The sequence below is a fragment of the Macaca fascicularis genome, chromosome 1, assembly GCF_037993035.2.
Source record: "Macaca fascicularis isolate 582-1 chromosome 1, T2T-MFA8v1.1".
Lineage (NCBI taxonomy): Eukaryota > Metazoa > Chordata > Mammalia > Primates > Cercopithecidae > Macaca > Macaca fascicularis.
The window spans coordinates 206,432,289-206,453,030 of NC_088375.1; the positions used below are offsets into that span (position 1 = coordinate 206,432,289).

The 20,742-nt window shown below is 50.7% G+C and overlaps 2 protein-coding genes, 4 non-coding genes and 1 pseudogene across 11 annotated transcripts in view; 5 read left to right on the forward strand and 2 right to left on the reverse strand.

Moving 5' to 3' along the window:
• Positions 1 to 752: 752 nt before the first annotated feature.
• RAB42 (RAB42, member RAS oncogene family) lies at positions 753 to 5,610 on the reverse strand. 2 transcript variants are annotated; one of them, XM_074014737.1, is made up of 2 exons: positions 5,369 to 5,610; positions 753 to 1,029 (listed from the first exon to the last, which is right to left on the reverse strand). In XM_074014737.1, exons 1-2 carry the CDS (start codon positions 5,599 to 5,601, stop codon positions 888 to 890), a joined length of 375 nt encoding a protein of 124 aa, XP_073870838.1. In that variant the 5' UTR covers positions 5,602 to 5,610; the 3' UTR covers positions 753 to 887. The 2 variants fall into 2 exon arrangements, with proteins under 2 accessions (XP_073870838.1, XP_005544280.2); XM_005544223.5 differs by lacking the exon at positions 753 to 1,029 and adding an exon at positions 2,097 to 4,418.
• A 5,837-nt stretch (positions 5,611 to 11,447) lies between these two features.
• LOC123571094 (small nucleolar RNA SNORA16B/SNORA16A family) lies at positions 11,448 to 11,582 on the forward strand. The gene has a single exon (XR_006695264.1). It is a non-coding gene; the product is annotated as a small nucleolar RNA SNORA16B/SNORA16A family (small nucleolar RNA).
• Positions 11,583 to 11,938: 356 nt separating this feature from the next.
• Positions 11,939 to 13,846, forward strand: LOC102133992 (putative uncharacterized protein SNHG12; annotated as a pseudogene). The gene is made up of 4 exons (XR_006693331.2): positions 11,939 to 12,068; positions 12,505 to 12,573; positions 12,876 to 12,928; positions 13,739 to 13,846. The product of XR_006693331.2 is annotated as a putative uncharacterized protein SNHG12 (transcript).
• On the forward strand, positions 11,981 to 12,112 carry LOC123571127 (small nucleolar RNA SNORA44). Its single transcript, XR_006695297.1, has one exon. It is a non-coding gene; the product is annotated as a small nucleolar RNA SNORA44 (small nucleolar RNA).
• On the forward strand, positions 12,600 to 12,729 carry LOC123571135 (small nucleolar RNA SNORA61). Its single transcript, XR_006695305.1, has one exon. It is a non-coding gene; the product is annotated as a small nucleolar RNA SNORA61 (small nucleolar RNA).
• On the forward strand, positions 13,597 to 13,668 carry LOC123571176 (small nucleolar RNA SNORD99). Its single transcript, XR_006695351.1, has one exon. It is a non-coding gene; the product is annotated as a small nucleolar RNA SNORD99 (small nucleolar RNA).
• A 774-nt stretch (positions 13,847 to 14,620) lies between the features above and the next one.
• Positions 14,621 to 20,742, reverse strand: part of TRNAU1AP (tRNA selenocysteine 1 associated protein 1) — a 28,551-nt gene continuing 22,429 nt past the window's right edge. For all 4 annotated transcript variants that reach the window (XM_005544226.5, XM_005544224.5, XM_015439630.4 and 1 more), the window contains one exon: positions 14,621 to 14,871. In XM_005544226.5, the coding sequence (XP_005544283.1) occupies positions 14,735 to 14,871 (137 nt within the window). In that variant the 3' untranslated portion in view covers positions 14,621 to 14,734. The remainder of the gene's footprint in view (positions 14,872 to 20,742) is intronic.

Sequence of the window (20,742 nt, forward strand, 5' to 3'; positions counted from 1 at the left end):
AGAAAGATGAAGTGAGTCGGTCAGGGTCCCACTGTTAGTGGAACTGAGATTCAAACCAGGTTTGACAGCAAAGTCTGCCCTATTTTTGGCAGCTGGGATAATGTGGTTAAAAGGAGGTGATGTGGGCTGGGCGCGGTGGCTCAAGCCTGTAATCTCAGCACTTTGGGAGGCCGAGACGGGCGGATCACGAGGTCAGGAGATCGAGACCATCCTGGCTAACACAGTGAAACCCCGTCTCTACTAAAAAATACAAAAAACTAGCCGGGCGAGGTGGCGGGCGCCTGTAGTCCCAACTACTCGGGAGGCTGAGGCAGGAGAATGGCGTAAACCCGGGAGGCGGAGCTTGCCGTGAGTGAGCTGAGATCCAGCCACTGCACCCCAGCCTGGGCCACAGAGCAAGACTCCGCCTCAAAAAAAAAAAAAAAAAGCCTCCGATAGACCAGGCACGGTGGCTCACGCCTCTAATCCCAGCACTTTGGGAGGCCAAGGCAGGTGGATAACCTGAGGTCGGGAGTTCAAGACCAGCCTGACCAACATGGAGAAACCCCGTCTCTACTAAAAATACAAAATTAGCCGGGCATGGTGGTGCATGCCTATAATCCCAGCTACTGGGGAGGCTGAGGCAGAAGGATCGCTTGAACCCAGGAGGCGGAGGTTGCGGTGAGCAGAGATCGCACCATTGCACTCCAGCCTGGGCAACAAGAGCAAAACTCCGTCTCAAAAAAAAACAGAAAGAAAAGAAAACTGATGAAGCAGCCGGGCGCGATGGCTCATGCCTGTAATCCCAGCACTTTGGGAGGCTGAGGCGGGCAGAGTACCTCAGGTCAGGCGTTTGAGACCAGCCTGGCCAACATGGTGAAACCCTGTCTCTACTGAAAATACAAAAATTAGTCTGGTGTGGTGGCACGTACCTGTAGTCCCACCTTCTTGGGAGGCTGAGGCAGGAGAATCGTTTGAATCTGGGAGGCAGAGGTTGCAGTGAGCTGAAATCGCCCCACTGTACTGCAGCCTGGGTGACACAGCGAGACTCTGTCTCAAAAAAAAAAAAAAAAAAAAAAAATTGATGAAGGAGACCAGGTGCAGTGGCTCACACCTGTAATCCCAGCATTTTGGGAGGCTGAGGCAGGAGGATTGATTGAGGCCAGGAGTGTGAGACCAGCCTTGGCAACATAGTGACACCCTGTCTCTGCAAACAATTTAAAAGTTAGCTTGGTGAAGCGCACCTGTAGTCCCAGCTACTTGGGAAGCTGAGGTGGGAGGATCACTTGAGCCCAGGAGGTCAACATTGCAGTGAGGTATGATTGCACCACTGCACGCACTCCAGCCTGGGCAACAGAGCAAGACCCTGTATCTTTAAAAAAAAGAAAAAAAACACTGATGAAGGAATGAAAAGACGCCCTAAAGCAAATCATTTTCCCCTCCTGGCCCCAGCTTTCTTATCTGTGAAATGGGGATGACTGTGCCAACCTCACCACGTCACAAGGATGAATAAGGATGTTTTAAAAAGAAGAGGCAGATCATTTGCAACAACGTGGATGGAACTGGAATTGTAAATGAAAAAAGCCAGGCACAGAAAGACAAATTTCTCACATTCTCACTTACTTGTGGGAGCTAAAAATTAAAACAATTGAACTCATGGAGATAGAGTAGAATGATGGTGACCAGAGGCTGGCAAGGGTAGTGGTAGGGGAAAGTGGGTATGGCTAATGGGTACAAAAACATATTTTAATTTTATTTTTATTTATTCATTTTTTGAGATGGAGTCTCGCTCTATCGCCCAGGCTGGAGTGTGGTGGCGCGGTCTCAGCTCACTGCAGCCTCTGCCTCCCAGGTTCCAGTGATTCTCCTGCCTCAGACTCTGGGGTAGCTGGGATTACAGGCATATGCCACCACATCCAGCTAATTTTTGTGTTTTTAGTAGAGACGGGGTTTCACCATGTTGGCCAGGCTGGTCTCGAACTCCTGACCTCAGGTGATCCGCCCACCTTGGCTCTCAGAGTGCTGGGATTACAGGCGTGAGCCACCGCGTCAAGCCAAAAATGTAGTTAAATAGAATGAATAAGATCTAACATTTGATAGCACAACAGGGTGACTATAGTCAACAGTAATTTATTGTACATTTAGAAATAAAAAAGTATAACTGGATTGTTTGTAATACAAATAAAATATAAATGTCTGAGGTAATGGATATTCCCCACCCCCCACAAAATAAAACAGGTGAATTTTTATGGGTTAAAAAAAAAAAGGCAGGACCAAGTGCACAGGAAGACCCCTCAGCCCCATCTCCATGGGGAGGAAGCTAAGAAATTCACTGTGATTGAAAACCTTCTAAGAACCATAGGAAGGAGGGATTATCAGTCTCATGTTACTGACTAAGGAGGAAACCGAGGCTCAAGGAGGTTTGAACTCCCGACCTCAAGTGAACTGCCTGCCTAGGCCTCCCAAAGTGCTGGGATTACAGGCATGAGCCACTGCACCCAACAAAGTGGCTGTGCTTTTTGCTACAGCACAATGATACCCACTAAGCCCTACATCTGCTGAGATTTGGCCTAACATAAACAGCGTCTCTTCCGTGAAGCCTTCCCTAATTGCTCCCAGGACATTCCCTGCCTAGCAGTTCCCGTTGTAGGTCAGGTTATCAGGAGGCAGATTCTGAGATGGAGACGAGTGTGCAGATGTTTATTAGGGGATATTCTTGAGATGGATACCTGTTTTGGGGAAGAAAAGGAAGCAGGATTGGGCATGGGGTTAACTTGGCTATGATGTCACAATATTGTCCTCAATGAAGCCTACAGAGACTGATAAAGTTAGGTTTGACTTTCAGAGTTGTCCAGAGCTGGGACAAGAGGGAAAGGCCTTTAAGGCCCCCCAGTAGATGGACATTGGATACGGGCTGCCCTGAAGGGAGGGCCTTTCCCAGAGAGTGGGGCAAGCTGAAGTCCATCATCCAGTGGCACTCCAGCACTGGGGAGAGGGTTGATGGGTTCCCCAGCCAGGAAGGGGGATCTTGGTGGCTCATCACAGTGGCCACTGTGTGCCCAACATAGTTGCTACACATTCATGTTCATCCCAGCCTCTAACATCCATTTTCAGCCCCTGGGCCTAGGGTGGGGGCATTGGCTGGCAACCCTGGATTTGATGTCACATATTAATCCCATGCCCAGAATCATTTTAGCCTGAGGACATAAGGAGCCTCCAAGCCAAGCTCCCCCTGGAATTCCCCACACCTGCCTTAGCCCATACAGCAGCTTCCTGATGCTGGCTTCTCAGTGTCTGAGCCCAGGAATGCTGCCAGAGTGGCCACATCACAGCCAAGAAAGACGGGAGTGGGAATGAGAGCTTTTGTCATTCAATTCATAGCATGGCAGGCTCTGGGTGAGCACATCCTGTCCACTATCTCATTCATGGTCACCACCTCCTTGCAAGGTGGGATCTTTTATGAGCCCCATCGACAGATAAGGACACTGAGGTTCAAAGACAGGAAGTTGCACATCTGGTCTCTCAGGCCTTTCTTTTCCTGTCTCTCTCTTTTTTTTTTGAAACAGAGTCTCACTCTGTCGCCCAGGCTGGAGTGCAGTGGCACAGTCTTGGCTCACTGCAATCTCTGCCTCCTGGGTTCAAGCAATTCTCCTGCCTTAGCCTCCTGAGTAGCTGGGATTACAGGCATGTGCCACCACGCCTGGCTAATTTTTGTATTTTTAATAGAGACGGGGTTTCACCATATTGGCCAGGCTGGTCTTGAACTCCTGACCTCAGGTGATCCGCCATCCTTGGCCTCCGAAAATGCTAAGATTACAGGCGTGAGCCACCGCGCCCGGCCATCAGACCTTTCTTTTCTGTAGAAAGCCTTGACTCCAAAATCCAGGAAGCATGACTGTGTCAGGATACTGTTTATATGAATCCTCTGTCATTTGTCCTCCAGAGAGATACTAACGCTCCCCATCCCACCAGGTGAGCTGAGTCTAGGACTGCTTTAACCCTTTCTTTCCTAGAGTTAACACTGGCATGGGCCTGGGTGCTGCTTCCTGCTGGGGGACCTGGGGATTTGGGTCTTGTGGATGAGCCGGACACCCCCGCAGCCCTCTTCTAGCTTGATGTCCCCCTGCTGCAGGGCCTGCTGGATAGCATCAGCGAGAATGTCAAAGGCCAGGTCCACATTGCAGTTGTTTTTAACCGAGGTCTCCACGAAGGCCATGCCCAGGGAGGCAGCCAGCTCCTCGGCCTCCTGGGCTGAGACACAACGGGTGCTCTGCAGGTCACTCTTGTGGCCAACCAGCAGGAAGATGACCTTGTCTGGGCCCTGAGTGGCCATGACCTCCTGGTGCCAGTCTTGGATGTGTTCAAAGGACTTCCTGTTTGTCACATCAAAGACCAGCAGGACACCCACCACGTTCCGGTAAAAGGACCTGGTGATGCACCTGGGGAGGCAGAGAGGTAAGCTGGGAGAGACTGATGCCTTCATGACACCCCCAGAGGCAGGACCTCCTCCCCCTGGGATCCACAGAATGCTTCACACTCCAGCAGGGCTCACTTCACGCGGCCCTGTGGTTCTCTGCCTCGGTGTCTGTGTCTCCCCTAACAGTCTGGGAGTTGGCCGGGCGCGGTGGCTCATACCAGTAATTCCAGCACTTTGGGAGGCGGAGGTGGGTGGATCATGAGGTCAGGAAATCGAGACCATCCTGGCTAACACGGTGAAACCCTGTCTCTAGTAATACTAAACTACAAAAAAATTCGCCGGGCGTGGTGGAGGGCACCTGTAGTTCTAGCTACTTGGGAGGCTGAGGCAGGAGAATGGCGTGAACCCGGGAGGCGGAGCTTGCAGAGAGCCGAGATCGCGCCACTGCACTCCAGCCTGGGCGACAGAGCGAGACTCCATCTCAAAAAAATAAATACATAAAAGTCCGGGTGCTTCCCAGTTAGGGTGCAAGCGTAACTCGAATCCCTCATTCCTGGAGGAGGCCTGGTGTTGCCCTGACCTAGGTTTTCGTTTCTCCGTTCTCTTTCTGGCAAACTCCTGCCGATCCTTCAAGGTCAACACAAACTTCTCTCCCTTCCACATCTCCTCGACACTTCCTGCTCTGTTTTGAGCTCTCAGCGCCCGGGGCCAGTATCACTCATCTCTCCAGAGTCCAGAGCTCAAAACCAGGGATGTTCCTGGGCTCTGGGACTCGGCCCACCCCGCGGTGTTCGTGGGGAAAATGACTCCGAGCAGGGGAGGGTCTGGACCCAGGGGACCAGACGGGACCCAGGGCAGGGACCTCGCCCTCCGCTTGACCTCTAAGTTGGCCTCTACGGGGGTTGCCGTGGCCGAGCGCACTGGCACCAAGTCCCCCACCAGGAGTCCCTCCCGCGCCCTGGCTACCCGCACCTGAAGCGCTCGTGGCCCGCGGTGTCCCAGAGCTGCAGCTTGACCCGCGGCCCGGCCCGCAGCTGCAGCGCGCGGCGGTAGCACTCGGCGCCCACAGTGGGCTCAGGCTCGGGCTCGGGCTCCGGGGCGCCAGGCGCGCCCGCCACGTAACTCCTCAGCAACGACGTCTTGCCCACCGCCGCGTCCCCCAGCAGCGCAACCCGAAATTGGTAGCTGCAGCCCTCGCCCTCCATGGCCGCGTCAGCCGCTCCGCCGCCCCGCGGCCGTTTTGTCCGCGCCCCGCCCCCGCCCCCGCCCCTGCCGCGCACCGCCCCCTCCTCCCGGCGCCCAACCACCGCCCCCGGCTGGGCACCGAGGTGGTCGGACCGAGAGGAAACTCCTGGCCAAGTTTCTCTCTCTCGAAGCCTCAGTTCTCTCCTCTGTAAAAGGGCGCTAATGATGACCCCTACTTCACAGGCTAAAGGGACTAAACTAGATGAAGTGGGGAGGGTCCTCACTCATTCCTTCATCTCCAGCCCCACCCCCTTACCCGCTCCACCCCGCCCGCCGTGGGTTCCCTAGTTGGCCCCCACCCCTCTGCTGGACCCGGGAAGGCCACTCGGGAAGTGAGTGGTTTGTAGATGCTCCCTCTCCACCCAGAAGCCCTTTCCTGGAGCCCTCATTAGCCCTGGCCTGGGGCCTCTAGTTCAATGTTCAGGTTCAACATTCAACAGCACCCATGGCTTCCTCCAATGCCTGTCTGAGTTGGACACCAGGGCCCCAGAAGGAACTTGGGCACAGTCTGGTTGAGGAGGCAGGACAGACACAGACAACTGCAATTCTTTTTTTTTTTTTTTTTTTTGAGACGGAGTCTCGCTCTGTCGCCCAGGCTGGAGTGCGGTGGCCAGATCTCAGCTCACTGCAAGCTCCGCCTCCCGGGTTCGGGCCATTCTCCTGTCTCAGCCTCCTGAGTAGCTGGGACTACAGGCGCCCGCCACCTCGCCCGGCTAGTTTTTTGTATTTTTTAGTAGAGACGGGGTTTCACCGTGTTAGCCAGGATGGTCTCGATCTGCTGACCTAGTGATCCGCCCGTCTCGGCCTCCCAAAGTGCTGGGATTACAGGCTTGAGCCACAGTGCCCGGCTGACAACTGCAATTCTAAAGGGAGTGCAGTTGGCCTGTGGATTTGACAGCTAATATGTATGAGGCCAAAGGTCAGTTCATGTTTTGTGGACAGCAACCCTTTGATAGGGCCATGGGAGTGCCCCTCTTAGTGCTGAGAAGACTGAGGCTCAGAGGCACGGCTTGTCCCAGGTCACACAGCGGAGTTGGGACTCACATCCAGGTTTGTCTCATCCTTTGTCACCCATTTGATACCACAAAAGGGGACAAAGCAGGTCCCACGAGCACTAAGACACTGGTTGAGTTTTGTTTGGGTGAGGGGCTAGGGTGAGGCAGCACACGAGCCTCCAAAGTTTACTCCACCCTTTCCAGGCTGGCATTCTGGAAACCCAGGGCACTGAGGCTGGAGGTCCAGTTGCTCCAGACAACTCTAGTCTCTCCAGTCTTTTATTTATTTATTTATTTATTTTTAGATGGAGTCTCACTCTGTTGCCCAGGCTAGAGTGCAGTGGCAGGATCTCGGCTCACTGCAACCTCTACCTCCTGGGTCCAAGCTATCCTCCCAACTCAGTCTCCCAAGTAGCTGGGATTACAGGCACAACGCCCAGCTAATTTTTGTATTTTTAGTAGAGACAGGGTTTCACCATGTTAGTCAAGGTGGTCTTGAACTCCTGACTTCAAGTGATCTGCCCGCCTCCATCTCCCAAAGCGCTGGGATTATATGTGTGAACCACCATGTCCGGCCCACATGTATTTCTGACCACCTCTAATGTCAGTCTCTCTCCTAGGCTGCAGGCTCCTTGAGGGCAGGGGTGATGATTATATCCTCAGGGCCTAACTCAGCGCTTGGCATAAAGTAGAAACTCAAGGCGCAGTGGCTCACATCTGTAATCCCAGCACTTTTGGAGGCTAAGGCGGGTGGATCACTTCAGGTCAGGGGTTCAAGACCAGTCTGGCCAACATGGTGAAACTCTGTTTTTACTAAAAATACAAAAATTAGCCGGGCATGGTGGCACGTGCCTATAATCCCATCTACTTGGGAGGCTGAGGCAGGAGAATCGCTTGAACCCGGGAGGTGGAGCTTGCAGTGAGCCAAGATCGCATCACTGCACTCTAGCCTGGGTGACAGAGCGAGACTCTGTCTCAAATAACAATAATAATAATAAGCTCAGTAAATATTTATAGCTAGATGAATTAATGAAAGTGGATAAGTGCTGTTCATTCACCCATCCATTCATTCAGTCAAACACCATGATGGAGCTGGACTTAGGAAGCCAAAGGGTCAGAGAAGCCCATCCCAGCTGATGTTGAAGCTGGGTCTCCAAGGATAAGCAGGATCTGGGAAGGTCAAGGAGAAAGGAGACTCTAGAGAGGCATGAAGCAGCTGGAAATGCAGTCTGACCCCAGCTCTCCCTGAGGACTTTGCGGTCAGCCCACGTGGGCAATGCACTGTCAGCATCTGGCTTCTTGAACTTCCTCCCTCTCCCTGCTCCTACTGTGGGCTGGGATCATGTGTCTGCCTCTGACTGCAGTTAAATCCAGATGTCAGCTGACCTCTGCCACAGATTCACTGTATAACCTGGGGTAAGTTATTTCCTTTCCCTAATCCCTGCTTCCTCTTCTGCTAAATCAGGCAAATCATGGTACCTACCTCAGGGTAGTTCTGGAGGAGCCGCGTGACACAGCAGTTAAGGTTATCTGCATTTGCATTAGAACAGATCTGGGTTGGGCCGGGCGCGGTGGCTCAGGCCTGTAATCCCAGCGCTTTGGGAGGCTGAGGTGGGTGGATCAGGAGGTCACAACCATCCTGGCCAACATGGTGAAACCCCGTGTCTACTAAAAATATAAAAATTAGCTGGGCGTGATGGCACGCGCCTGTAGTCTTCTGGTTTTTTGACAGCTTTATTGAGGAATAATTGACACATAATAAACTGCACAAGCCTGGGCAACAAAGCAAGACTTCATCTCAAAAAAAAACAAAAAGTTTAATAATTTTAATTTTAATTTTTTTTTTTTTTGAGACGGTGTCTCGCTCTTGTCGCCCAGGCTGGAGTGTAATGGCTCCATCTTGGCTCACTTCGAACCTCCGCTTCCTGGGTTCAAATGATTCTCCTGCCCCAGCCTCCCAAGTAGCTGGGATTACAGGCGCCCGCCACCATGACCAGCTATTTTTTGTATTTTTAGTAGAGACGGGTTTTCATCATGTTGGCTAGGCTGGACTTGAACTCCTGACCTCAAGTCATCCACCCCCCCCTTGGCCTCCCAAAGTGCTGGAATTACAGGTGTGAGCCACCATGCCTGGCCTAATTATTAAGTTTTAGAGCATAAACTACAAAAGAAAAAACTGGCATATTAGACTTCGTAAAAATTAAAAACTTTTAGCAGGCTGGCTGACAAGTGGAGACCAGACTGTCGGGAGCAACAGCAGGATCTGGGAGATAGGAGACTATTGCTATCATCTGGGTCAAGGATTAGGGTAATATCAGTGGAAGGGGTAAGAAACAGATTATTGATACATTTTAAAGGTAGAGCACACAGGAGTTGCTGATGGCTTGGACACCTGATGTTAGAGAAAGAGAGGAGTCCAGGACCACAGGGCATGCCCACCCACGACCTGCTAAAGTAGTACCTACTTTTTAAAGTGTAAGCAAGGAAAGTTGGCCTGCACCTGTAGTCCCATCTACCTGGGAGGCTGGGGTGGGAGAATTGCTTGAGCCCAGTTGGTCGAGGCTGCAATGAGCCTTGATCAGGCCACTGCACTCCAGCCTGGGCAACAGAACAAGACCCTGTCTCAAAGAAAAAAGTGTATGTAAGAATAAAAATTAAGCGGAGCGCGGTGACTCACTCCTGTAATCCCAGCACTTTGGGAGGCCGAGACGGGCAGATCACGAGGTCAGGAGATCGAGACCATCCTGGCTAACACGGTGAAACCCCGTTTCTACTAAAAATACAAAAAAACTAGCCGGGCGTAGTGGCGGGCGCCTGTAGTCCCAGCTACTCGGGAGGCTGAGGCAGGAGAATGGCGTGAACCCAGGAGTCGGAGCTTGCAGTGAGCCGAGATTGCGCCACTGCACTCCAGCCTAGGCAACAGAGCAAGACTCTGTCTCAAAAAAAAATAATAAAATAAAATAAAAATTAATAGATTAGGCACAGGATGGGTGTTTAATTCTCGGCAATCACCACTAAGTTTTCATACTGAGGCTTATTCATTCCATGCACAAAACATTGTGCTATGTGTGGTGCCTGGGGTGGGCTCCAAATTCCAGTCCTCTCCTCGCTTGCAATAGCTGTGTGATCCATTCCTAAGTTTCCTTATTTTTATGTATTTATTTATTTATATTTTTGAGACAGAGTCTCGCTCTGTCACCCAGGCTGGAGTGCAGTGGCATGATCTCCGCTCACTGCAACCTCTGCCTCCCAAGTTCAAGCGTTTCTCCTGCCTCAGCCTCCTGAGTAGCTGGTATTACAGGCGCGCACGATCACGCCCGGCTAATTTTTGTATTTTTAGTAGAGACGGGGTTTCACAATGTTGGCCAGGCTGGTCTCAAACTCCTGAGCTTGTGATCGGCCCACCTCGGTCTCCCAAAGTGCTGGGATTACAGGCATGAGCCACTGCGCCCGGCCAATTTCCTTATTTGTCAGAGCATACACAGGGTTTTTATGAAAACTAGATCAGATAATCAGGCACAGTTTAAATAGCATGCGCTCAGTAAAATTATATATTTGTGAAAGAGACAAGCCTTGAATATAGAAATTGCCTTTCGGGGAGTATGACCCCCTCCCCGAAACCCATTCAGGCGCTGCTCGCTCGCACTCCCACAGAACTCTGAGCAGAGCCCGAGCCCTTTCCCAGCACACGGGGTTCATTTCCAGACTTTGAAAGATATCCCGGAGACAACTCCAGAGGCCAAGGCGGGTCGGCTTCCTGCGTGGGCCCAGTGCCGAGCACTGAAAGGTGAAGGCGCTTCTTCCCGCTCGGAGGAAAGCCTCCGGCGGTTCGCGCTTCGCGGGCTGGGGATGGAAACGCGCGTAGGGCTGGGGAGGTGACGCGCGGACAACGCAGGGGCGAGCAAACTACAATTCCCAAGCAGCTGTGCGCCACGCGCGCGGCCGACTGTCGGGCGTGGCCGCGAGGGGCAGCCTATATAAGCTCTTGCACGCCCTGCAGCGCCCTTTTTCCCCGCCGCAACCTTGTTGCGGGTTTACCATATTTAAGGGTCTTCTTACCTCCCTGCAAGCCATAACCCGCTAGTTGCTGCTACCAGCCCGCACTCGCCGGGGCTTTCTCCCAAGGCCTCGATATGGTGGTGAACGTGGCACGGAGGAGTCGGACCTTCCTTCCCAGTGGGCCCGAGCTCCAGAAGGGACCCTCGGTCTTGAGAGGGGTCGGATCCCGCTGGGGCCGCGCCCTTCTCTCGCTTCGGCCTGCGCAACTCTGCGCTCTGGGCTGACAGGTGAGTGTTGCCGGCAGGCGGCTGGGTTTACGGAAGGGGTTTTGGGACCGGTCTCCTGGGGGATGCGGGGATGAAGCCCTGGGCCTGAAGTGTCTTAATTTGGGGGAGGCCGCATGCTGGTGTCAGGATGGCCTCCAGTTGAATCTATGACAGTTACCAGCTAGGTGATTTTGGGACTAGTGACTGCGCGCGAGGCCTCTGGAGGTCGCCCTCGTGGACACGCTTTTCAGAAGGACGGGTTTTAGGCATTCAGACCCTTGTGTGCATCCCGGCTTGTTGCTTTCAGCCTCGCTAAGTGACTAAGCGACCTTCAGCAAGTAACTTAATCGGTCTAAACCTCTTATCTGTAATAGGCGGATAAAAAGATCCCATCAAGATTGAGAAAAAGCACACCAAATATTGGCACAGCGTGGGCAGTGGGGCTACAGGATGACTGATTTAGTCAACAGATTCCGGCGCACTTCAGCAGGTAGTAATGATGGACAGGTGAGGCTTTAGGTGGCTGCCCTGGGATCTGAATTGCCCCTTGGCCCTTATCGAAGCTGCAGCTGCTTCCGCATAGCTGCTGTGGTCAAAAAGGAGCCCAGAGTGACAGTTTTCCTTGACGGTCGCCGTTCTGTTTGTTGTAACTGATCTGCAACATTTTGGGAAAATACAGTTCCATTATACTTGCTATCTTTCAGCTGTAGCCAGAGACCTTTATCAAAATGGGCCTGTTTCCACAGACCAGCAGAACGGTTGGGGGTTTGCATGTACAGTTAACCAGCATAAGATTCCCGTACTGGGAAAATCCAGCTGGGATGTGACACAGCTTAACTGATAGCATCAGTATTCGGACCAAAGGCTGGTTAGATTTGTATCGTTCTGAGAACCAAATGATGGGACCAATAAAATTGTTCTTGACGGTTCTCATTTTGCTGTCCAGATGAAGACTCTGAGATGACAGAAGGTGATCTGTCTGGTGATCAAGGACTCCCGGGGTCACATCAGTGATGAAATGCAGGGGACCTGGTAGGTTTCTTTTGGAGACTGACTGGGGGCTCCCTGGTGGGACAGAACAGCATGTTTCCAAGGGCTGTGGCTGGTGGTAGCCATGGGATCTCCAACTGCATGCAAGAGCAACCTGGAAAGACTTTGACAGCGCAGGTCAGTACAATACCTGCAAGCTGCCACTCAGCTTTCCTATAATGTTTCAGGACCAGGGCTGGAAGCCTTCCACGTGTCAACTTCCAATGTAGATGGGTGTTTTTTTTTTTTTTTGAGGCGGAGGCTCGCTCTGTCACCCAGGCTGGAGTGCAGTGGCACGATCTTGGCTCACGGCAACCTCTACCTCCTGGGTTCAAGTGATTCTCCTGCCTCAGCCTTCCGAGTATCTGGGATTACAGGTGCCCGCCATCACACCCAGCTAATTTTCTTGTATTTTTAGTATAGATGGGTTTCACCGTGTTGGCTAGATTGGTCTTGAACTCCTGACCTCAGGTGATTCGCCCCCTTGGCCTCCCCTCCCAAAGTGCTGGGATTACAGGCATGAACCACCACTCTTGGCCAGTTTAGCTTTCACACTAAGCTTTTTGTTCTGCAGGTTGCCCCAAGTTTCCTGGCCGTGTGTGATCCTGAGGAGGTGAGCTTGTTTCTGGAGCTGTGCTTTAAGGTAAAGTTGATGTGGAACACAGCTTAATCCTCCTGTTCCCTTTCCCATCGGATCTGAACACCGGTCTTGGTGGTCGTAAAAGGAGGAAAAGTAATAGTGAAGCTGGCCTGAATGTTGTAATCTGGTATATGGCATGTGGGCTAGTTTCAGACAGGTTCAGAGATGGTTGGATCTCTGAAATTGTAAAATGAAATATAGGCTAAGGGAAGGATGTGTATGAAGCTCTGGAGGTTGGTACACAAGAGGGGAGGGATCTGTCATAGCTTTCTTGCCTCTTAATTTAAGGTGTTATTTTCTTTTAGATTCATGTTACATGCAAAGCTGTCCTCGTGTGACTATGGACCTATGGAGTTGGGTAAGTTAGTGGCCACCCGAAGCTCTGTCAGCGTGTAGCTGCAGGTAGTGCTCAGTTTTCGGGGATCCTGTCCTAAGTAGTCAGCCTAATAGAACTATAAGGTTACTTAGGTCTGTGTCAAAATTTTTTTTTTTTTTTAAGACAGGGTCTTTCTGTCACCCAGGCTGGAGTGCAGTGGCACGATCTTGGCTTATTGCAAACTCCGTCTCCCAGGTTCAAGTGATTCTTCTGCCTCAGCCTCCTGAGTAGCTGGGACTATAAGCATGCACCACTATGCCCGGCTAATTTTTGTATTTTAAGTAGAGACAGGGTTTTGCCATGTTGCCCAGGGCAGTCTTGAACTCCTGACCCCAAGTGATCTGCCTGCCTTGGCCTACCAAAGTGCTGGGATTACAGGCATTTCAGTAACATTTACATTTGGCCTTCCATTTACATTTGGCCTTCCTCGTGTGCCCTGTTTGTTAGCTGTTCATTACCAGAGGGCAAAGGTGCTTAGAACATGATTTGCCCACCCTGCAAGACCACATATTGCTGGAAGTTGAAGGCAGCAGAGGGCACCGTGGGCCACAAGGCCTGGTAGCCGCAAATGTTCAGTGGTGGCTGGAGCTCATGATGCATTCTTTGGTAGGACTTCAAGGGGTTCCATGTAGCACACACTATTTAGAATGACTGGTCCAGGATGAAACAATCTGAGTGGACATCCATGGATGAGAAATGCGGATATGGGACTGAGACCAGCTCCTAGGAAAATGCCTGGGTGTGGGGGAAATCTGGGAATTTCTAACACAATGGCTTATACTTCCTTTGCAGGAGAATCTCTACGGGAAGCAAAAGGCAAGACCCCGGTCATTTTAGGTAGAAACAACAGCATGCTCTAGGTGTAGATCAATTGAAGATTAATAAAGACTGATAAAAGTATATTTGTGTTTGTATTTTTTTGGTCTCTACAAATCTGGTCTCTTCCTGAGCTGAAGCAATCCACCTCCCAAAGTGAGTCACCATGCCCAGCCCTTTGGAGATTTTTTTTGTGATCTACAATGAATGCTTTGCCTCAAGCAGTAAGCCCCCAAAATTGCTCTAGCACAAAACTAGAATCAGATACAGCTTTTATCATAAGCCCCAGAGGGGCCAGCAAGTATGGGTGCTTCCCCATTCTCCAAAGTTCACATGGAGGAGCTGCCTTCTCCCATATTTTAACTTTCTGAGCGGCTTATCTCCCATATTGATCCTAAAGTGATCCAGCCAGGCCTTGTATATGCAGATACTGAATATACAAAAAAAGATGAAAATAAGATGAAACCCATTCTTGTGAGCATTCTTAGGCCACTGGCCTGCTCTATCACCCCACCACATCCTACCTCCTAGGGGTGTGCTCCGCCCCTGCTACAGTGCCCTACCTAGCTGACTCTAAAGTTAGAACAGCAAGTACTATAAATACTCCAGAGAGCCTTGATTTACATAACTGAGAAGCCGATAACCCAGGCTTTAGTGTATGGATCATCCCAAGCTGCTCATCCCAGTTTCGGGTAACCCCAAACTATCCTGTGTCCAGGAGTGGATAACTGCCTGGACAAAGGATTCCTGTGAAGGAAAGCAATTTGAACCTTGTTTAAAAGTTGTTCCCGTGGTCTTCAAACTCAAACGGTCAAATGAATGCAGCAGTGTTGTAGAAATACTCATGATCTCCAGAAAGTCATTAAAATCTTACAAATCGTATTTCCAAAAAGGTTTCACATTTCTTTTTTTTTTTAAAAGGAGTCTCTAATCTCCCTCACATAGTGCAGCCTGGCTTGTCCTTTGGCCTGGCTACATCATGGCAGGGATCTCTGAAGACACTGTGTCCAGGGGCTGCCAGTGACAGTCCATCAGAGCATCATACAGCTCCTCACTCTGTTCCATGAACTCTTTGTTGGCCTCAGTCACATCCAGCTGTGGCATGGGGTCTAGAAAGAAAGCAAGGATCGGGTCAGGGAAGTATAGGGACAGCTGCAAGGGATCTGGTTCAGTTCCCTTCTCCCAGAACTCTGATCTATGGTAAGGTCCCTATCCTGCCAGTTTCTTTTAGGAAGTGAAACCACTGCCTTGCAGGGTTCTGGGGAAAATGAGAATAGGATTACGTATTTAGAGGATGGAAAAATGGCAGCTGTTAGCCTACATCTATTAAAAGCTACACATGTGTCTCCAGCCATCATGTATCCTAGATATTCTAGAGGTCTGCTCCTCACTTCAAATTTGGGTTTTGAAGGTCTGATCAAAGTTATTAAGTCCAGAGCATCATCATCTCGGCCGGGCACAGTGGCTCACACCTGTAATCCCAGCACTTTGGGAGGCCGAGGCAGGCGGATCACAAGGTCAAGAGATCGAGGCCATCCTGGCCAACATGGTGAAACCCCGTCTCTATTAAAAATATAAAAATTAGCTGGACGTGGTGGCAGGCACCTGTAGTCCCAGCTACTCGGGAGGCTGAGGCAGGAGAATCGCTTGAACCCAAGAGGCAGCGCAGTGAGCTGAGATCATGCCATTGCACTCCAGCCTGGGAGACAGAGCAAGACGCTGTCTCAAAAACAAAAAAATACTCCTCTCAAAAAAAAAAAAATTAGCTGGGCATGGTGACCTGTGTCTCTAGTGCCAGCTACTAGGGAGGCTGAGGCAGGAAGATCACTTAAACCTAGGAGGTTGAGCTGGGCACTGTGGCTCATGCCTGTAATCCCAGCACTTTGGGAGGCTGAGGCAGGCGGATCACAAGGTCAGGAGATCAAGACCATCCTGACCAACATGGTGAAACCCCATCTCTACTCAAATACAAAAAATTAGCCAGGTATGGTGGTGCATGCCTGTAGTCCCAGCTACTCGGGAGGCTGAGGCAGGAGAATCACTTGAACACGGGAGGCAGAGGTTGCAGTGAACAGAGATGGCGCCACTGCACTCCAGCCTGGCGACAGAGCAAAGACTCCATCTCAAAAAAAAAAAAAAAAAAAGCCAGGTACGGTGGCTCATGCCTGTAATCCCAGCACTTTGGGAGGCCAAGGTGGGCGGACCACCTGAGGTCGGAAGTTCAAGACCAGCCTGACCAACATAGAAACCCCATCTTTATGGGGTTAGAAAAATAGAAATAGAAAATTAGCTGGGCATGGTGGCGCATGCCTGTAATCCCAGCTACTTGGGAGGCTGAGGCAGAAGAATCGCTTGAACCCAGGAGGTGGAGGTTGCAGTGAGCTGAGATCACGTCATTGCACTCCAGCCTGGGCAATAAGAGTGAGACTCCGTCTCAAAAAAAAAAATTGTAAGATTTAAGCTCCAAGCATTTATAGAGGCTCCAGATAGCAACTGTAAAAAGGCAGACCATGTCCCGCCTGGTGACTACACTCAGTGCAGATAACAGCTTACGGGAACAGATCAGTGAAGGGGTTAGTCAAGGGCAGGCATTTGTGTGTGGCTCAAGTCGATGGGTACACAAACAATAAAACATTCTGCCTCACTCTGAAGACAGAGCCTGGAAGACAGCCTATTGAAGCCAAGGGGCAGATGAAGAAGGGTAACAATCCAGTCTGTGCCCTCCTGACTGGGCAGTTATTAAGTTCAATGGGAGTCTTTAATAATGCAGTGGTAGAGCATAAAGTCCAGGGAGAGAGTGGACTGCAGGGATTCTAAGCGCCCCTCCACCTCCTGCTGCTATGTTGCACTTTGCAACTATGTTGAGCTTTTTGTTTTTGTATTTTTGGGGGGATGCAGGGTTGCTCTGTCGCCCAGGCATGTGCAGCCTTGTAAACACTGCTCACTGCAGTCTCAACCTCTCAACTCCTGGGGCTCAAGGGATCCTGCCACCTCAGCCTCCTGAATAGCTGGGACTACAGGTGTGTGCTACCATGCCAGGTCATTTTTTGTACTTTTTGTAGAGATGGGGTCTCACTGTGTTGCCCAGGCTGGTCTCGAACTCTGGGGCTCAAGAGATCCTCCCGCCTCAGATTCCCAAAGCTATGTTGATCTTGAGTAAGAACTAACTTCTTTATGTCAGCTTTCTAGTCTACAAGACCAGGATAACTGTGGTATTTACTTCTAGATTGTTCTGAAGATTAAATGACTTAATATATGTAAAGTACTTAGAACAGTGACTTGCACATAAAGCCTCAATATCTATTAGCTACTATTACTGATAACTGTTTTTGCCTCAGTATTATTTTCTGTCTAATGGGAAATGGAATGGCATGTATCCATCCTGATAGCTGAGAGGTAGCAGTGCATGGCATAAAATACATTGGCTATATAGGCCAGGCATGGTGGCTCACGCCTGTAATCCCAGCACTTTGGGAGGCCGAGGCGGGTGGATTGCTTGAGGTCAGGAGTTCAAGACCAGCCTGACCAACATGGTGAAACTCCGTCTCTACTAAAAATACAAAATTAGCTGGGCATGGTGGCACATGCCTATAATCCCAGCTACTTGGGAGGCTGAGGCAGGAGAATTGCTTGAACCCAGGAGGCGGAGATTGCAGCGAGCTGAGATTGTGCCATTGCACTCCAGCCTGGGCAATAAGGACAAAACTCTGTCTTAAAAAAAAAAAAAAAAAAAGGGTCTGGCACGATGGTTCGCACCTGTAATCCCAGCACTGGGAGGCAGAGGTGGGTGATCACGAGGTCAAAAGATCGAGACTATCCTGGCCAACATGGTGAAACCCCGTCTCTACTAAAAATACAAAAATTAGGTGGGCGTGGTGGCGCGCACCTGTAGTCCCAGCAATTCAGGAGGATGAGGCAGGGGAATCACCTGAACCTGCGAGGTGGAGGTTGCAGTGGGTCGAGATTGTGCCACTACTCTCCAGCCTGGTGACACAGTGAGACTCCATCTCAAGAAAAAGAAAGGATGAAAAAGAGATTGGAAAATTCTAAGGACTTATATATGGATATTATAATGAGGCTACTTATCTCTAGAAAGAAGGCAGTGTCTCCCAGGAGGAAACAACTAGAGACTTGAGTATAAAAAGACCAGACTGTCCCTCAGCAGATCACTTGGGCTTTCTGGGCCACTAGTTCCCCATCTGTGAAGTGGAGCTCCTATGTCCTTCCCAGCCCACCCCACAAGGTCACTACAGTTGGCATCACATGAGAGGACACAAGAAAGTGCTTTAGAACTAGACAAGCTTGTTCATGCCCTAAAAGGGACCTGTTTCCTTTAACGAACATTTTCTTGACAGAAAACATTTCCCCTATGACTTTCTCTTGAAGAATAATCCTCAAAATAGATTTCAAACTTTGAGTCTTTTTGTACCTCAAAAAAGGTTTTGGCCAGGCGCAGTGGCCCATGCCTATAATCCCAGCACTTTGGAAGGCCGAGGTGGGCAGATCACTTGAAACCAGGAGTTCAAGACCAGCCTGGGCAACATGGTGAAACCCTGCCTCTACAAAAAAATAGAAAAAAATAGCCAGGCATGGTGGGGCACAACTGTAGTCACAGCTCACTGAAGCCTCAACCTCCTGGGCTCAAGCAATCCTCCTGCCTCAGCCTCCCCCAAGTAGCTGGAACCACAGGCGTGTGCCACTATGCTTGGCTTTCAGTTTTACTTTCCTTTTTCTTCTGTGAAACTCAGTAAAAATTATAAATACTAGGCTGGGCAGGTGGCTCATGCCTGTAATCAAAGCAATTTGTGAGGCAGGAAGATCACCTGAGGTCAGGAGTTCAAGACCAGCCTGGCCAACATGTTGAAACCCCATCTCTACTAAAAATACAAAAATTAGACAGGCGTGGTGGTGCATGCCTGTAATCCCAGCTACTCAGGAGACTGAGACAGGAGAATCACTTCAACCTGGGAGGTGGAGGTTGCAGTGAGCTGATATTGGAGACTGTGCCACTGTACTCCAGCCTGGGTGACAGAGCAAGACTCTGTCTCCCCCCAAAAAAGAGACGGGGTCTCGCTATGTTGCCCAGGCTTGTCTCCAAGTTCTAGGCTCAAGCCATCCTCCAACCCACTTTGGCATTCCAAAGACCTTACAGGCTTTAGCCACTGTGCCTAGCCAGTAAACAATTTTTTTTTTTTTTTGAGACAGAGTTTCACTCTTGTCACCCAGGCTGGAGTGCAATGGAGCATTCGTGGCTCAACGAGACCCCCACCTCCCGGGTTCAAGCGAGTCTCCTGCCTCATCCTCCCAAGGAGCTGGAATTACAGGCATAAGCCACCATACCTGGCTAATTTTTTTTTTTTTTTCAGAGAGTCTCACTTTGTTGCCCAGGCTGGAGTGCAGTGGCGCGATCTCTGCTCAATGCAAGCTCAGCCTCCCAGGTTCATGCCATTCTCCTGCCTCAGCCTCCTGAGTAGCTGGGACTATAGCCACCCGCCATCATGCCAGGCTAATTTTTTGTATTTTTAGTAGAGACGGGGTTTCACTGTGTTAGCCAGGATGGTCACAATCTCCTGACCTTGTGATCCGCCCACCTTGGCCTCCCAAAACGGTGGGATTACAGGCGTGAGCCACATTGCCTGGCCATGCCTGGCTAATTTTGTATTCTTAATAGAGACTGGGTTTCATGGTGTTAGCCAGGGTGGTCTCAAACTCCTGACTTCAGGTGATTTGCCCACTTCAGCTTCCCAAAGTGCTGGAATTATAGGCATGAGCCACTGTACTTGGCCCAATAAATTTTTTTTTTTTTTTGTAGAGACGGAGTCTTGCTCTGTCACCAGGCTGGAGTGCAGTGACACCATCTTAGCTTACTGCAACCTCCGCCTCCTGGGTTCAAGCGATTCCCCTGCCTCAGCCTCCTGAGTAGCTGGGACTACAGCTGTGCATGCACCTCCACGCCCAGCTAATTTTTGTATATATATATATATTTTTTTTTTTTTGAGACGGAGTCTTGCTCTGTTGCCCAGGCTGGAGTACAGTGGTATGATCTCGACTCACTGCAACTTCCACCTCACGGGTTCAAGCAATTCTCCTGCCTCAACCTCCCGAGGAGCTGGGATTATAGGTGTGCAACACCATGGCTGGCTAATTTTTGTACTTTTAGTGCAGACAGAATTTCACCATGTTGGCCACGCTGGTCTAGAACTCCCGATCTTAGGTGATCCGCCTGCCGCAGCTTCCCAAAGTGCCGGGAGTACAGGGGTGAGCCACCGTGCCTGGCAATTTTTGTATTTTTAGTAGAGATGGGGTTTCACCATGTTGGCCAGGATGATCTCGATCTCTTGACCTCATGATCCACCCTCCTTGACCTCCCAAAGTGCTGGGATTACAGGTGTGAGCCACTGCAAAAGGCCTAAATTTTTTTCTGAGATGGAGTCTCACTCTGTCACCCAGGCTGGAGTGCAGTGGTGCGATCTCAGCTCACTGTAAGCTCCACCTCCCGGATTCACGCCATTCTCCTGCCTCAGCCTCCCGAGTAGCTGGGACTACAGGCACCCACCACCATGCCTGGTTAATTTTTTTTTGAGACGGAGTCTTGCTCTGTCGCCTAGGCTTGAGTGCAGTGGCCGGATCTCAGCTCTCACTACAAGCTCTGCCTCCCGGGTTTACGCCATTCTCCTGCCTCAGCCTCCCGAGTAGCTGGGACTACAGGCGCCCGCCACCTTGCCCGGCTAGTTTTTTGTATTTTTTAGTAGAGATGGGGTTTCACCGTGTTAGCCAGGATAGTCTCGATCTCCTGACCTTGTGATCCGCCCGTCTCGGCCTCCCAAAGTGCTGGGATTACAGGCTTGAGCCACCGAGCCTGGCCAATTTTTTTTATTTTTAGTAGAGACGTTTAGGGTTAGATAGGATGGTCTCGATCTCCTGACCTCCTGATCTGCCCACCTTGGCCTCCCAAAGTGCTGGGATTACAGGTGTGAGCC

Bases quoted from the DNA above. Each gene is read 5' to 3' on its own strand.
- RAB42 (XM_005544223.5), bottom strand. From the start codon at position 5,601: ATGGAGGGCGAGGGCTGCAGCTACCAATTTCGGGTTGCGCTGCTGGGG. The intron at 4,419-5,368 runs GTGCGGGTAGCC...CTGCCTCCCCAG, and splicing joins GCGGGCCACGAGCGCTTCAG to GTGCATCACCAGGTCCTTTT.